Raw genomic sequence first — 17,819 nt, forward strand, 5'->3', positions numbered from 1 at the left:
GATGGTTGATGGGAAGTGTTCAGACTGGAGTCCAGTTACTAGTGGTGTACCACAAGGATCTGTTTTGGGGCCACTGCTGTTTGTCATTTTTATAAATGACCCGGAGGAGGGCGTAGAGGATGGGTGAGTAAATTTTCAGATGACACTAAAGTCAGTGGAGTTGTGGACAGTGCGGACGGATGTTACAAGTTACAGAGGGACATAGATAAGCTACAGCGCTGGGCTGAGAGGTGGCAAATGGAGTTTAATGCAGAAAAGTGTGAGGTGATTCATTTTGGAAGGAATAACAGGAAGACAGTGTACTGGGCTAATGGTAAGATTCTTGGCAGTGTGGATGAGCAGAGAGATCTCGGTGTCCATGTACATAGATCCCTGAAAGTTGCCACCCAGGTTGAGAGGGTTGTTAAGAAGGCGTACGGTGTGTTAGCTTTTATTGGTAGAGGGATTGAGTTTCGGAGCCATGAGGTCATGGACAAAACTCTGGTGCGGCTGCATTTGGAGTATTGCGTGCAATTCTGGTCGCCGCATTATAGGAAGGATGTGGAAGCATTGGAAAGGATGCAGAGGAAATTTACCAGAATGTTGCCTGGTATGGAGGGACGATCTTATGAGGAAAGGCTGAGGGACTTGAGGCTGTTTTCGTTAGAGAGAAGAAGGTTAAGAGGTGACTTGATTGAGGCATACAAGATGATCAGAGGATTGGATAGGGTGGACAGTGAGAGCCTTTTTCCTCGGATGGTGATGTCTAGCACGAGGGGACATAGCTTTAAATTGAGGGGAGATAGATATAAGACAGATGTCAGAGGTAGGTTCTTTACTCAGAGAGTAGTAAGGGTGTGGAATGCCCTGCCTGCAACAGTAGTGGACTCGCTAACACTAAGGGCATTCAAATGGTCATTGGATAGACATATGGACGATAAGGGAATAGTGTAGATGGGCTTTAGAGTGGTTTCTCAGGTCGGCGCAACATCGAGGGCTGAAGGGCCTGTACTGCACTGTAATGTTCTATGTTCTAACCCCCACTGCCAAGGTTTGGGAGCAGGCTTCCTGAGCGGTCAACGCCAGTGCCCCTCAGAAAAGAACCATTATCCAGTACAGGACGAGAATGAATGATCTCATCCACTCCGTCAGTCTAAGTCAACCTTCTCCTCAATCTCAACTCATACTCTCAAGCATTCGCAGGGTTACAGTCCACAGATGTCTCACACACCATCAGCACAAGGGGCACCATCACTGATTCTTTCACACACGTATACATCATTATCCTGTCACATCCTACACAAGTCACGGGCTGGATTCTCCACTGTCGGGATTCTCCGTTGCGCCAGCAGCCCGGGGATTTCCCGATGGTGTGGGCTGCCCATTGGCTGGCTTGGCAACGCACCAGATTTCGGATCCCGTCCCACATCTTTAGACCTCACACAGGAGCACTCAGCACATATAGAAGGTAAGCATGTTTGTCATCTGCATTAATATCCATGCTGCTCACAGTCTGTTTATGCAGGGAAAGAAAATCATCCATAATAACAGGGAGAGATCCCAGACCAGCGGGGAGATGCCGGAGCCGAGGCCGCTCACCCCTTTTTAGGAGCAGGCATCAGAGTTGGCCTGTGAAGACAGGAACTATTCCTGGCAATACCAGCTTTACCCAACAAGTCAATGAGGCTGCTCCCAATAGTTTTTGGACACCTGCCAAATGCAGGTGACTATGCAGCCAAGCACTAATTATCTCTTCTTTCTATTACAGCCACCAGCAAGATTAGGAGGTGACTCACCGCCAGCCAGCCCATCAGCCTAAGCACCCAAGTCACCTCAGATGAGGATCCTGAGGACCCACTAGATGAAGGGCCGCTACCATGTCCACCTGCATTCTCCATCAGCGCAGAGACACCTACCTTGGTGGGAGCTAGTTCTAAAGCAGGTTCAGGGTCACCATCTGGCAAGCACAGCACAGATTCGGTCCACAGTAGGCAGGGGCCGGTACAGCTAAGGTCACCAACACTTGGGAGAACTGCTGGAGATCAGGTTCCTGCAAAGTCAGAGTCCAATGACGAGCCATGGAACTGACCGTCGGAGAGATGTTGCAGCACCAATATCAAGCAGGGACACAGCAGGCAGGGTTGTCAGAGGCGCTCACTATATTATAACAAACATGCCAGTGCATTGAGGTCACCAGTGGAAGGGTGATGACCACCGTGGAGACCTTGGTCCAGCAGTATGTGTCAGATATATGCTTGGACCTGCAGATCATCATGACCTATGAGTGGGATCCATCAGGGGCTTTGTGAGGGGGATCGGGCACCTCAATCTCTCTCCAGCAGCTTCTTCTCCTCAAGGAGTCATCTTCAGGCACCCACAGGACACCCGGGTCTGATCCATTCAGGACTCTTCTGGGCCCGCCAACTGTTCCAAGCCCCCTCTACCTGTGACCACAGCAACGTCAGCTGCTCAGGCCAAGGAGGGCGCATCTGCCCCTGAGCAGGATACACAAAGTAGGCCAGGACCCTCTGTAGCCAGGTAGAATGGCTAACTCCCGATAGTGACGTTTAAGGGTCATCTTGACAAATACATGAATAGGATGGGAATGGAGGGATACGGACCCAGGAAGTGTAGAAGGTTATAGTTTAGTCGGGCAGCATGGTCGGCGCGGGCCGAAGGGCCTGTTCCTGTGCTGTACTTTTCATTGTTCTTTGGTCTTTGTAATTTTAGATATATGGGAAATAATGATGCGAAGTAATATATCTAATGTTAATTGGGTCTGTTGTTCAAACATTAGAATAGTTGTTATTTGGGTCTAAAAACGTAAAGGAGAGGGGCATTATGAACTTAAGTAGTACATCTCTGCTGGTGGAATGTCACATGATCTGCAGTGACGTCAGTGTAGTTTTTGTACAGGCTTTTGCTTTCCCTTCCATCTTTGACTTGTATGAAGCAACATCTCCAGAATAAACCTTGCATTGTGTTTTTAAGAAAACCCAGATGTGTGGCACCTCCATACATTTTCTCTTTGCAACGATTTAAAAATACAACACAACTAAATTGCTGTCTCAGTCAAAGGAAACGTGGAACCCTGGAGACTGGCGTGAGAGGAAGCAAATGGCCAAGTGCTACATCTACTGTGCTTGCAAGGAAATGTTCAAAGAAAGTTAATTTTTTTTTAAATCATTCAAGGGATGCCTCGTTGGCTCGGCCAGCATTCATTGCTCATCCCTGGCGTTGGGGATGCTGGTAGAGTGGAATAGAATGTCTTGGGGAAAGTCTCTTTGCAGTGTTCAAGGAGACTGATATCATGGACAGACAACATTCACTTCTCCCACTTTGTCAGTCTCTGTCATTTCTTCTCTGACAATATCACCTTCAACACAAGCTACACTCAGCCAAAGATTCCCCTCCACTCTGGTAGACAAAAACCTTGACTTTGTCTCTCATTTCCATTATTTCCACTCATAATAGGTCTCCCCATCAGTCATTTCCAACTTTCTCGATGCCTACATTTGATAGGATTCATATTTCCTATGTAATCCCGCCATAAAACAGATGTGCCCTTCACTTCAGCTTTGTGAAACTTCAGTAACCGGCCTTAACAGTTTGTCCCTTGTCCAGATTATTGACATATGTCATTTATATTTTTAATTTCTCTTATCACCTAATGCAATTATCAGTTCTGCCATTTAAATTCTCTTCAGTGGAAGCGTATTTTCTGATTCAAAAGCAAATATTGTGGGAGATGAATATGCCCATTATGAAAAGTTTATTTTTATATTTTTTCATCCACATTGATTATTATTGATGAGCTGTATACAATTTAGTTTTCTAAAGAACATTTTTAGCAGTCTCTGTTTTTCACAAATGCACCATTTTCACAAAGTTCGAAGAGGTGGGGGGCATATAGTTTGCAGAGAACTCTATGCATCACACCAGAAAGCCTCGACTTTGCAGAACTTTTTAAAAATAAAATAGACGCTGCGACAACGAATGAACGGACATCGCGCAACAATCACCAGGCAGGAATGTTCCCTTCCAGTCGGGGAACACTTCAGCAGTCAAGGGCATTCAGCCTCTGATCTCCGGGTAAGCGTTCTCCAAGGCGGCCTTCAGGACCCACGACAACGCAGAATCGCCGAGCAGAAACTTATAGCCAAGTTCCGCACACATGAGTGCGGCCTCAACCGGGACCTGGGATTCATGTCACATTACATTCATCCCCCACCATCTGGCCTGCGAAATCCTACCAACTGTCCTGGCTTGAGACAATTCACACCTCTTTAACCTGGGGTTACCCCATCTCTGGATCTGTAAAGATTTAATCACCTGCTAATGGTCGCATTCCAAGCATTGTTTGGCATCTTTGAATTTGTCTATATATATGTTTCTGGAACAGACCTCTTCATTCACCTGAGGAAGGAGCAGCGCTCCGAAAGCTAGTGACATCGAAACAAACCTGTTGGACTTTAACCTGGTGTTGTAAGACTTCGTACTTTTTAAAAATTGATTTAGTGTTTCCAATTCATTTCTTTTTCCAATTATGGGGCAATTTAGTGTGGCCAATCTACCTAACCTGCACATCTTTGGGTTGTGGGGGCGAAATCCACACAAACACGAGAGAATGTGCAAACTCCACACGGACAGTGACCCAGAGCCGGGATCGAACCTGGGACCACGGCGCCGTGGGGCAGCTGGGCTAACTCACTGCGCCACCGTGCTGCCCACAACAGAACTTAAGATATTCTGCAAATTTGGAATTAAATATACAACCCTAATTACAAATGCCTTAAACCGTGTAAGCTTCCCATTTAATTGGAGCTATTGCTCTTTCCTTTCAGGAATTCCAGGAGCAAACAAATGCTAAGAAAAATGAATGCTTTGTTTTATCAAACCATTGCTGAAGAGCATGAAAGATAATGTTTTAAATGTTGTTTGTATTCATCACAGCCATTAGGCGAATGCAATGGATAAATATAATTTAAAATGTATTTGAGACCAGAGGTCAATTTAAATACAAATCATGCAGAGCTAGCACCACCATGTGGTATCATATATATATTGCATCCCAAAAGTAAAGCAAGGCACTTGCATTTAAATAGTGTCATCAGATCAACTTCCAAGATGATAAATCTAGTTTCCAGTGCAACAGTATCTGGCTGACTTGATGGATCTTGCAATTTGCTTGTAAAATTCAATTAAAATACACTTCACTCACTCAACTTTTTCCTTTTAGCAGGATGTAAGGATCCTCCTTCTGCACTAATCTTACTGGTTTATGATGGTCAGTGCCTGGGCTTCAAAAGGCTGATAAATGTAGCTATTACTAGTTCATTACAAGATTGGTGAGTTCCTCCAATTCCGGTCTCTGCAGACCCCGGATTTCCTTTGTTTCACTATTGACAGCAGTGCCATCAGCTGCCTAGGCTATAAGCTCTGGAATTCCCTCCCTAAATCTATCTGTCTGTGCCTCTCTCCTCCTTTAAAATTGCTCCTTTGACAAAGATTTTGGTCCCCTGCCCTATCTCAGCGCACTTAGGAAGTACAATCAAAAAAGTCAGCTTGGTTATATGAAAGGGAAGTACTGTTCACCAAATTTATTAGAATTTTTTGAGGACGTAACTAGTAGGGGAGATAGAGATGTAATATACCTGGATTTCCAAAAGGCATTAGTCAAGGCACCACACAAAAGGTTCATAGGCAAGATAGGAGCTATTTGAAATAGCACCATGGGGTCTTTTACACTTGCCCAAGAGGACAGATGGGGCTCAGTTTAGTGTTTCAACTCAGAAATGGAACCACCTGACAGTGTAACACTCCCTCAATAATTCACTGGAATGCCAACCTAGATTCTGTGTTCAAGTCTCCAGAGTGGAACCAGAACAAACACCTGTGTATCCAACCACATGTTTCCAGATCCCATATCATTGCCAGCAAAGACCACCTACTTTTTTTTTTGCCTGCACCAGCCACGCCCCCATCCCCTCCCCCTCTGCCGCCCCCTCCCCCTCTCCCGGCCCCGCAGCCCAGGCCCCGCCCCCAGCAGCCCAGCTCCCGGCACGGCCCCCGCAGCCCAGGCCCCGCCCCCGCAGCCTCGCCTCCGTCCCCCCTGCAGCCCAGGCCCCGCCCCCGCAGCCTATCCCCCGCCCCGCCCTTCCCCCTCGCAGCCCCGGCCCCGCCCCCGGCCAGACCACCTACTTATACCACCCTTACATCAGCGCAGCAATGCTGAAAGCCTTATCAATGCCTTTTATCACTTGCAGAGTCAACTACTCCAATTCTCTTCTGATCAGCCTCCCATCCTCTACCTTCCTGAAGTATCTGTCCATTCAAACTCTGCTGCTTGTATCTGTCACCAACGTGTCCCATTCACCCATTCTCACTGTCCTCATTGAGTTACACACGAGGCATTGAAGAACTGGTAGCCAAGGTGAAGTTTTCATTTCAGCATCGCTTCTCAATCTTTTGGCTAAGATCAAGCGTAGCGCTTCTTGGCCTTTTGGCTAAGATGAGCGTGGGATCAGGTGTGATGCCTGGATCTGGTATGTCTCTCTTGGGGAGACCATGAATTGGATTCAATTTGAATTGTTTTTTGGAACAGGCAAAGAGCTGGATTAGGGGTTCGCCCCTGTCCAAACTATGAGTTCTGGCTTTGTAACTCTGATAAAGTAATGGATTTTTAAAAAGTTTTAATTTCAGTGTTGAAATCTCTTTGTGGTCTCATTTCCCTGCCACCCCCGACCCCCATTCCCCCACCCCGAACCCCCCACTTTCCTGTATCTACAATCCACAGCCTTTAAACACCTCGGGCTGGATTCTCCGCCCCGCTGTGCCACACCCTGCCAGCGGGATGCTCCGTTACGCCGGCTGGTCAATAGGGTTTCCCATTGTGGGGCAGCCCCACGCTGTCGGGAAACCCCCGGGCTGCCGGTAAAACGGAGCATCCTGCCGGGTGAGAATCCAGCCCCTCTTCTTCCTAATTCTTTATTCTTTGAGTCAGTTCTCTTGTACATCTTTCCAAAGATGCTGTGTCTCTTCGCCTTAAAACCCTTTGATTCTTTGGCCCTGTCCATTTTTTGATTATGACCGTGAAAAGCATTTTTGGGTGTTTTTGTTTCTACATTATTGGTGCACTATAAATGCAGGCAGTTGTTGTGCGGCAAAACACAAGGTCAGTTTCATAATAATCGGTTTTGGTCATGTTCATTCTTTCAGAGAGAGATGTTGAGCAGAAACACAAAGTGAATGCTAAAGCAGAAAAACAGAAGGGGGAGAAAGAAATCTGCCAGGGAGGAATAGAGAGGGAAGAAAACAATGCAGGAAAAAAATGAAGCAAAGAGATACCAAGGATTGGCGAGGAACCATCTAACATGTTTGAAAATTAATGCATTGCAAATTTTCTTGCAGATCTTTTTATATTTGACAGCTGCTCCACCGACCAGGCAAACACACAAAATTAGTCTGCAGAAAATCTCGATAACAATCCGGAAAGCATTGACTTTGGAATTTTATATGTTACCGTGCAAAATAAGTAGCAATAGGAAACATTTTTAAAGCTCTGCCAAGGATCATTGTGGAAACAAAACAGACTTCACTCCTACTACAATAATTCAGCTTATGGAGCATAATAGTTCTGGTAATAGGTGCTGCTGTTCTCCGATGTGGAACTTCAAAGTAAATCACACTGAGTGAAGGTTTGCTACTTACAAAATGCTGTTCAAGGTAATTTCTCCATAACTATTCACAAAAAGCAAGCTGATGGAAAACGTACAATGCCCTGAGAAGTGCAGGTAACTTGCATAAAATCTAGCAACAAAGTTAGAAGGAAAGGTACAACTTAATTATCCACTCATCAGTCTTCAATCTGTGGGGTGGGCACAAGGAAGGTTCACGTGAATGCTTCCAGAGGGTCACCGTACAATGTCGGCTTCTCATAAAGTATCCAAACATTCTCCCAAAAGTATTGCGTTGTCAAAATATGCAACGGTTTTGATTGAACTATCTGACTATAAGACTATAACCTCCTAAAAAGTAAATTTTAAAAAGTACAATACAATCTACAAATGGTTTAGAGGATATAATAAACTCAGACAAAGCTCAAGAAGTTACTCGTCATCAAAACACTAAGAGGCGTTTGAATGCAACCAGATTTAGGAATTTCTTGCAACGTTATATAAAATCCATAAGGGTTAAGAGTTTGACTCCAGCTCTTCATTACTGAGCCTTGTAAGTTCATGCTACAGTGCCATAGAAATGAAACTAATAGAACAAAGTTAATTGCACATTACAGGGAAAGAGTGTGTCAAATGTTACACATCCAAGTGTAAATGTAGCTTACCTGAAACAAATTCCAAAGTATTAAAAAAACGTGAAGTGATGGGATCAAGAATCACTTAACAATTTTTGTATTGCAATATTAATAAATCAACTTGTAATGAAATAAGATGTACCTGAGGCGGAGGCAAAGCAACCCGGGATATGCGGTGACCAGACTGTGCTGTAAATGACACTTCCATGGCCACGAAACGTGGAGACCGAATCTTTTACCACCGGATCCCACTACGAGAAGCAAAAGTACTGATTCACCTTCTCTACAGATAAAACCATACCCAAGATAAACATAAGAGTCATAAGAACATCAGAACATAAGAACTAGGAGCAGGAGTAGGCCATCTGGCCCCTCGAGCCTGCTCCGCCATTTAATGAGATCATGGCTGATCTTTGTGGACTCAGCTCCACTCTCCGGCCCGTACACCATATCCCTGAATCCCTTTATTCTTTAGAAAGGTATCTATCTTTTTCTTAAAAACGTTTAAAGAAGGAGCCTCAACTGCTTTACTGGGCAAGGAATTCCAGAGATTCACAGCCCTTTGGGTGAAGAAGTTCCTCCTACACTCCGTCCTAAATCTACTTCCCCTTATTTTGAGGCTATGCCCCCTAGTTCTGCTTTCCCCGACCAGTGGAAACAACCTGCCCGCATCTATCCTATCTATTCCCTTCATAATTTTATATGTTTCAATAAGATCCCCCCGCATCCTTCTAAACTCCAGTGAGTACAGTCCCAGTCTACTCAACCTCTCGTCATAATCTAATCCCCTCAACTCTGGGATCAACCTAGTGAGTCCACACAATCAAATAAATACCTCTTTCAGGCTACCTGTGGGCTATTCACAAGCCACACAGTTCAAATTATAAGCCTCAATTTGATATGCTGAATGAGAGAGTTATTTTAGGAGCCTTTTTGAGAAGAATGTAGATTCATTGATCTGAGAGAGACCTCTGTGACAAACAGCTTTTGGAGACAGAGATTTCAAACTTACAGAATTAAAGAACAATCCATGTCATGTTTTCAAGGATTCGCTGTGATAGGACTGAGAGTTCTAAAATATGAATGCCAGCTTTGGAAATGGTAATTATGATAGATTCTGGCTATGCCAATCATCTATAGGGGAAAATCCAATGTTTGTGACCAGGAGTGAAGTGAATGATATAATCCATTGTGTTAAGCACTGCTTATTGTTTGTTCAATCTCAAAAGTAAAACCGATTACTGGTCCAAAGCCAGTGTCTCGATTTGAGGTGACTATTTATGCAATTAACTGTGTCAGAAATCATAGGGAATTCACAAGGCAACACAACAGCATATCCAGTTGTATTTCGAGTACACCTTTTCCCATTAAAATCCCTACATTTCACTATCCTGATATTCATAGAATTTACAGTGCAGAAGGAGGCCATTCAGCCCATCGAGTCTGCACCGGCTCTTGGAAAGAGCACCCTACCCAAGGTCAAACACCTCCACCCTATCCCCATAACCCAGTAACCCCACCCAATACTAAGGGCAATTTTGAACACTAAGGGCAATTTATCATGGCCAATCCACCTAACCTGCACATCTTTGGACTATGGGAGGAAACCGGAGGAAACCCACGCACACACGGGGAGGATGTGCAGACTCCGCAGACAGTGACCCAAGCCGGAATCGAACCTGGGACCCTGGAGCTGTGAAGCAATTGTGCTATCCACAATGCTCCCGTGCTGCCCCAGATCCTATTACATAGGATCTTAGAACCACCAGATTGGTGATGGTGAGGTTGCAAAAATAAATCTCACTTATTGTAAAGAAATGTCTAGATGTGCTTCACAAACATTAGATACTTCATTAATTTTCCATCTGATACTTCATGTATTTCCAAAAATCCAATCCTCTTTATGCCTATTTCGGTTCTTTATTGAAGAAATACACGCAACCCCCAAGCTGCTTAAATTATTTGTTTGGAAATGATAGTGATGCAGTTTATTGTTACGACTGCTTTGGAAAAATAATTCGAATGATTTTTCATAAAGTTGCCACTTCTGACCCAATAAATTTCACATTTATAAAAGGACCCTACGGTTTATCAATACTTAGATTCACAAGTAACTTTAAGTTCTTTGACTTGTCTAACATGCATTCCTTTTACTCTTAATTTTTGTTTCCCCCTCAACTCCAATTAATGTTGACCATCTTCTGTCAGTCCAAAGATGTGGTTAAGTGGATTGGCCATGCTAAATTTGCCCCTTAGTGTCTTGGGGTATGCAGGTTGGGTAGGATTACAAGGATAGGGCTTAGGTAGGGTGCTCTTTCAGAGGGTCTGTGCAGACCCGATGGGCCAAAAGGCCTCCTTCAGCGCTGTAGGGATTCTTTGATTCTATGGGGCCTTCGCATTGTTTTTTCTTTCAAGCATGACTGCTCTCCAGTCACTTCAAAAATGAGTTTGAAGGGGATACTAACCACTACACTATCAAGGACTGAGCCAATGGAGAACGTGGGCATTGATCCCACTACCTCTTACACTCTAAGCAAGCGCTCTACCATTTGAGTTAATGAGCAAGAACTGGCATAATTACCAAAATGATCGTCTTCTGAATTAAGATCAGTCACAAGCCAACATAGGTCAAACACAAAGGCATTGTTTGCTTGAAAAAAAGGTCATAACCATACCTCAAGAATTATTATCCCATTATCATAATAGCAAGCGAGTGGCTGGAACCTCAATAATGTTCTTCAAATATACTTTTAATTTTAAAACATTATTTTGGGATTTAGTGAATGTCCCGCAATTGTTGCCTATGTGCTTTGTAAATAATGTGGGCTTTACTATACCTTTTTATTAAAAACAGTCCCTTAATTACATTTCCATTTTTGTGATGTTCAAAAAAAAAAATTTAAATGTCTGATGTCCTCTATTATTTGCCTTTTTTAAAAAAAAAATCAACTTACAATTTTTATTGTTTGATCCCACGAACCAGATAATACCAGATGTTCTCCTCGTGTCTGGCTCCAATCAACACTGTAAACCTAACAGAGCATGGAAAGAGAAAACACCCAATAGCTTACAGAATAAAATTAGATAATTTACCAGTATTACCAGATTGGAGAGGGAAAGTGTAATTTGCACAGCTTATTATTTTTTGACAGATTTTACTTCCTCACACCATCGATAATTAACCTGCACTTGGTCTTTGCGTATGAAATTGAATTATTTTTTGACAAGATAGTCTATCACAGAGTTTATTTAAACGGCTTCAGAAGAAACATCCTAAAATATGTCCTAAAACAGGTCTTGCTCTTTGGGATCTGCTATTTGCATTGTTCATTATTTTGGAAGGGAGAAAGGTGAGTTTGCAAGTACTTTTATACATTTCTTTTGCAAATATTATCAGCAGATGTATACAATTTTTTAACTTGTCCACAGTTCACCATCTTTTAGCATTCAGATGTAGTGTGTTGGCTGCTAACTGTCGACATCCTCGTGGAGTCCAATGTACATTGTGAACTTTTTAGACTTGCTTCTTGGGATAATATACGACAGGAAGTTACATTTGAAGGGGTATATTTAGGATAAACCTATACACTCGGTTTAAATGAAAACCTAAGGGCTGACGTGAGCTCCTGCTTGCAGAGACATAAAAGGTTCTGGAGACAGATAACTTCAGGTCATTCCTATAGCAACAGATACAACTCCCAAGAACTTGTAACTGAGGCAAGGATGCCTGCACGCAAAGTTGATTGATACCAGGCAGTTGCCATTCACGTGATCATCAGAGAACATAGGACAATGGAAGGGTGTCTGGGGTCTATAGCTCAGGTGTGTACTTAAGCTAATAAATGCATCTTTTCTTGTTAGAATGGACACAATACTGCAGAAAACTTTCCTGAACACAATCTTGTAATTGTTGCCCCTCTCTGCCCTTTAGACTGCCACTGTCTCAGTCTAATTCCTTTTTGCCTGTTCTTCCTAAATATCAAGTACGCTTGGGGCTGTTTAGCACAGGGCTAAATCACTGGCTTTGAAAGCAGACCAAGACAAGCCAGCAATTCCCGTCTCAGAATCCCCAAACAGGCGCCGGAATGTGGCGACTAGGGGCTTTTCACAGTACCTTCATTTGAAGCCTACTTGTGACAATAAGCGATTTTCATTTCATTTTCATTTCATTTCATTTCATTTCATATTCATTTCCCAGCCTTGGTCACCCTGCAGCCACATCTCTGTAATCACAACCATATCCACAATCATATCATTCCTGTTTCTATCAATTTGTGCTGTTAATTCGTCTCTTATTACAAATGCCCTTTTTATTCGGATATAGAACCTTTAGACTTGTCTTTTTAACATTTTTGCACAGAATCTTTTGAACTATGGTCCTATTTGCTGCTAGCCTTCGTTTTTTCTGTCTTCCACTTTTGCTTTCTAATTTTCTGTCTTTCATTTCTTTCTTTGTTTCCCTCTCTTGTGTCTCCCCACTCTGATTGCCATCACCCTGCCACTCGAGTTTAAACCCTCACCAACAGCACCAGCAAATATCCCTGCAAAGGTATTGGTCAAGGCGCTGCTGGGGTGTAATTGTCCAGCTTGTACAGGTCGCATTTTCCCCAGAACCAGTCCAATGCCTCAGGAATCTAAATTCCTCCATCCTAAACCATCTCTCCAGCCACGCATTAATCTGGTCTATTCTCCTATCCTTGCTCTTCCTGGCATGTGGTACTGGGAGTAATCCTAAGATCACTACCTTGGAGGTTCTACTTTTTAATTTATTTCCTAACTCCCTATATTCTGCTTTCAGGGCCTCATCCCTTTTTATTGCCTATGTAGTTTGTACCAATGTGTCCCACGGCCATGGACTGTAAAAGCCCTCCCCCTTCAGACTGTCCTGCAGCTGCTGAGTGACATCCTTGACCCTGGTACCAGGGAGGCAGTATACCATCCTGGTGTCACATCTACGGACGTAGAACCATCTTTCTGTTCCCTTTACGATGGAATCCCCTATTACTATTGATCTCCCTCTCTTTTTACTCCCCTTCTGTGCAGCTGAGTCACTCATGGTGCCACAGACTTGGCTCTTGCTGCATTTCCCTAAGAAGCCATCTCGCCCAGCAGTATCCAAACAGGAAACCTGCTAGAGAGGTAGATGGACCCAGGGGACTCTTGCACTACCTGCCCAGTGCTTTTATTTCATCTGACAGTTACCCATTCCCTTCGTGTCTGTGAACTGTTTAAGTGTGGTGTGATCATATTACTGTATATGCTATTCACAAAGATCTCATCCTTGCGGATGCTCCATAGCGACTCCAGTCGCAGCTCCAGTTCAGAAACACAGATTTCGAGTAGCTGCAGCTGGAGACACTTCCTGCAACTTGATCATCCTGGACACTGGAAATGTCTCTGACTTCCAACATCGCACAAGAGGAACATTGCCCATGGCAGAGCTGCCCTGCCATGACTTACTCTTAAGTTACCCCCTTTACTTTTACTTCCTCTCGTTTAAGGTACATTAAGGACAGTAGAAATAATCAACACTTACCATGGCCACTGCTCTTCTTTCTGAGAAGAAGTTGAAAATGAAAGGATCACCTCGTTCCCTCGTCACCAAACTTCAACTTAAGCTCTCTACTACAGCCCAAAGCAGCACTCACTGCATGGTTTCTTTCACAAGTGAGTGCATTACCAAAGGGAATTTAAGCTCCAGTGCCTATCTAACAATGTTCATATTTTTGCACGTCTCTAAATTCATCATTGGCAAAGCGCCCCTTTGTCAGTTAAGAATTTAGCTGGTGCCCCTAGTCCATTCTCTCTCCATTTTTGCATGATTTTATCTACAATCACGCCTTTGTCTTTACCATGAATTGCTCGCGACAGACTGAATCGTGTTGCCATGTCTATGAAATGTAAAATGAAAATGCTTCTCTCCTCATCTCACAACTTTAAGTCCAGAGTTACTATTACATTAAAGTCTCATGCTCATGGAAGACTTAGAATAGGCCATGATGCTATTCATAGATTCATAGAATCCCTACAATGCAGGAGGTCATCCGGCCCCTTTTTGATATATCACATTTTTCATTAATCTCCTTCATAAGTTTGTGTACTCATCATCAACAATTCCTGCACCCTTTAGTAGGACTTTTAAGAACATAAGAACTAGGGCAGGAGTAGTCCATCTGGCCCCTCGAGCCTGTTCCACCATTCAATGATATCATGGCTGATCTTTTGTGGACTCTGCTCCACTTTCCCGCCCAAACACCATTACCCTTTATTCTTCAAAAAACTATCTATCTTTACCTTTAAAACATTTAAGGAAGGAGCCTCAACTGCTTCAATGGACAGGGAATTCCACAGATTCACAACCCTTTGGGTGAAGAAGTTCCTCCTAAGCTCAGTCGAAAATCTACTTCCCCTTATTTTGAGGCTATGCCCCCTAGTTCTGCTTTCACCCGGCAGTGGAAACAACCTCCCCGCATCTATCCTATCTATTCCCTTCAAAATTTTATATGTTTCTATAAGATCCCCCCTCACCCTTCGAAATTCCAACGAGTACAGTCCCAGTCTACTCAACTTCTCCTCGTAATCCAACCCCCTCAACTCTGGGATTAACCTAGTGAATCTCCTCTGCACACCCTCCAGTGCCAGTACGTCCTTTCTCAGGTAAGGAGACCAAAACTGAACACAATACTCCAGGTGTGGCCTCACTAACACCTTATAAAATTGCAGCATAACCTCCCTAGTCTTAAATTCCATCCCTCTAGCAATGAAGGACAAAACTCCATTTGCCTTCTTAATCACCTGTAAACCAACTTTTTGCAACTAACCCGTGATAAAAGGGATGAGCAAATTGTCCAAGTAAATTTAAGAATTTTTAAATTCTCCTCATTTTCACCATTTTCATCAAGTAAACAACAAAAGAAAAAACAAACAAAAAATAAATACAATAACAATCCCCCAAACAAAAACTGCACCCCTCAGAATAGGCAGACCAAAATATCCACCTCTGCGTTCCAGTTAAAAAATTAACAGCCAATCAAAATGACAATAGCCCCAACCACACACCCCTTTCCCCCATAATGTTCAATGGCAACCAATCCTCAAAAGGGCATAATAAACAATCACCATGAATTACAGAAACCCTCCGGGCAGCACGGTGGTACAGTGGTTAGCATTGCAACCTCACGGCGCCGAGATCACAGATTCGATCCCAGCCCCGGGTCACTGTCCGTGTGGAGTTTGCACATTCGCCCCGTGTCTGCATGGGTCTCACCCCACAACCCAAAAGATTTGCAGAGGAGGTGGATTGGCCATGCTAAATTGCCCCTTAATTGGATAATTGGGTGCTCTAAATTTAATTTTGTTTTTTAAAATTGTTGAACCCCTCCTTCATCCCCCTCAGCTCAAATTTCACCTTCCCGAGAGTATTCAAGTAGGTTCCCCCCGCCAAGCCGAGGCACAGGGCGGAGAAGTTGACTTCTACCCTAACAGAACCCGCCTCTGGGCAATCAGTGAGGCGAAGGCTGAAACATCTGCCCCTGCACCCGCCTGCAGCTCAGGCCTGTCCGACACTCCGAAAATGGCTTCTAGGGCTCCTGGTTCCAATTTCACATGTACTACGCCCAAGATGATACTTAAAACCTCCCTCCAATACGTCTCCAGCTTCGTACAGAACAAAAACATATGTGCGCGGTGATGCACGATCAATCACACTCAAAGACGAGGTTGTAACATAACTGAAGGCTTTAATCGACTAGAACTGTTCCCCAGCAGCTTCGGTACAGAAAGTGAGGGCTGCTGGGATGGCACCGGTTCTTATACCCCGCCTGTTAAGGCGGAGCTACATACCACAGCCAATGGTAAACTCCTAGGTTTAACCAATGGTCTTTGGCCTCTTGGGTACTGTAATGCCTGATAATACCACATTCACCCCGTTATAAAAAGAGTCCAGCGGGGGTGGTGGTCAGTGGTTACAATTGCATCTACATGGTATGATCAGATATGGAGGTACCGTGATACCTCTTTACAGAGTTGTCGAGAATATTTTCAAGCGTGGAAGATTTATACATTCAGTGTACGTTTACGGTTATAGTTACAGTGAAACAATCAGTCGGTCAGCTGGCCTGGTCGTCCTCCTGGATCGTCTGGGCTTCGGTGGTGATTCTGGTGGGGTTTCGGACGTCTGCGACTCCAGGAGCGTGGCGTCGGTCTCCATGGCAGCTTCGTCACCCCTAGACGGCGCTGGTGGGGCCGACGGTTGGGCCGAGAGGGGGACGCCTGTAGGGGGCGTCGGTGGGTGGAATGGCCTAGATAGGAGTGGTGGGAGGACTGACCCTCCAGTGAGGTGCTGTGGGGGGGGGTGGGGATTGGTTCGGGTGCGCGTGGGGTTCCAGCGGGCACCAGGTCCCGGAGGGAGACTGTATCTTGCCGGCCGTCAGGGAACGCCACGTAGGGGTTAGCGTGCAGCAGGTGGACCCTCTCGACCAACGGGTCTGACTTGTGCGCCTGCACGTGCTTCCGAAGCAGGATGGGTCCAGGTGCCGCTAGCCAGGTTGGGAGCGTGGCCCCGGAGGAGGACTTCCTGGGGAAAACAAGGAGACGTTCATGAGGTGTCTGATTGGTAGTTGTACAGAGCAGCGACCGGATGGCGTGGAGGGCCTCCGGGAGGACTTCTTGCCAGCGGGAGACTGGCAGATTCCTGGACCGTAGGGCCAGTAGAACGGTCTTCCAGGCTGTTCTGTTCTCCCTCTCTACCTGCCCATTTCCCCGGGGTTTGTAACTGGTCGTCCTGCTTGAGGCGATGCCCTTGCTGAGCAGGAATTGACACAGTTCGTCGCTCATAAAGGAGGACCCCCTATCACTGTGTATGTACGCGGGGCACCCGAACAGTGTAAAGATACCCTGGAGGGCCTTGATGACGGTGTTTGCGGTCATGTCGGGGCAGGGGTTGGCGAATGTGAACCGGGAGTACTCGTCAATCACGTTCAGGAAATACGTGTTGCGGTCGCTGGAGGGGAGGGGGACTTTGAAGTCCATGCTGAGGCGTTCAAAGGGACGGGAAGCCTTTATCAGGTGTGCCCTCTCTGGCCGGTAGAAGTGCGGTTTGCACTCCGCGCAGATTTGGCAGTCCCTGGTGACTGTCCTGACCTCCTCGATGGAGTAGGGCAGGTTGCGGGTCTTAATGAAGTGGAAAAAACGAGTGACCCCCGGGTGGCAGAGGTCCTCGTGGAGGGCTCGGAGGCGGTCCACTTGTGCGGTGGCACACGTGCCGCGGGACAGGGCATCGGAAGGCTCGTTTAGCTACCCAGGACGGTACAAGATCTCATAGTTGTAGGTGGAGAGTTCTAACCTCCACCGTAAGATCTTGTAGTTCTTTATCTTGCCCCGCTGCGCATTATCGAACATGAACGCCACCGAACGTTGGTCAGTGAGGAGAGTGAATCTCCTGCCGGCCAGGTAATGCCGCCAATGTCGCACAGCTTCTACTATGGCTTGCGCCTCTTTTTCGACCAAGGAATGGCGAATTTCTGAAGCA

General features: G+C 45.1%; 1 protein-coding gene across 1 annotated transcript in view; it reads right to left on the reverse strand.

Annotated features, from left to right (window-relative positions):
• The window catches only part of pex7 (peroxisomal biogenesis factor 7), a 138,855-nt gene that overhangs the window by 103,578 nt on the left and 17,458 nt on the right, over positions 1-17,819 (reverse strand). Inside the window, exons 4-5 of the mRNA XM_072499668.1 lie at positions 11,245-11,322; positions 8,433-8,541 (exon numbers count right to left, since the gene is read on the reverse strand). Coding sequence (XP_072355769.1) covers positions 8,433-8,541; positions 11,245-11,322 — 187 coding nt within the window. The remainder of the gene's footprint in view (positions 1-8,432; positions 8,542-11,244; positions 11,323-17,819) is intronic.

The sequence above is a fragment of the Scyliorhinus torazame genome, chromosome 4 (assembly GCF_047496885.1).
Source record: "Scyliorhinus torazame isolate Kashiwa2021f chromosome 4, sScyTor2.1, whole genome shotgun sequence".
Classification (NCBI taxonomy): domain Eukaryota; kingdom Metazoa; phylum Chordata; class Chondrichthyes; order Carcharhiniformes; family Scyliorhinidae; genus Scyliorhinus; species Scyliorhinus torazame.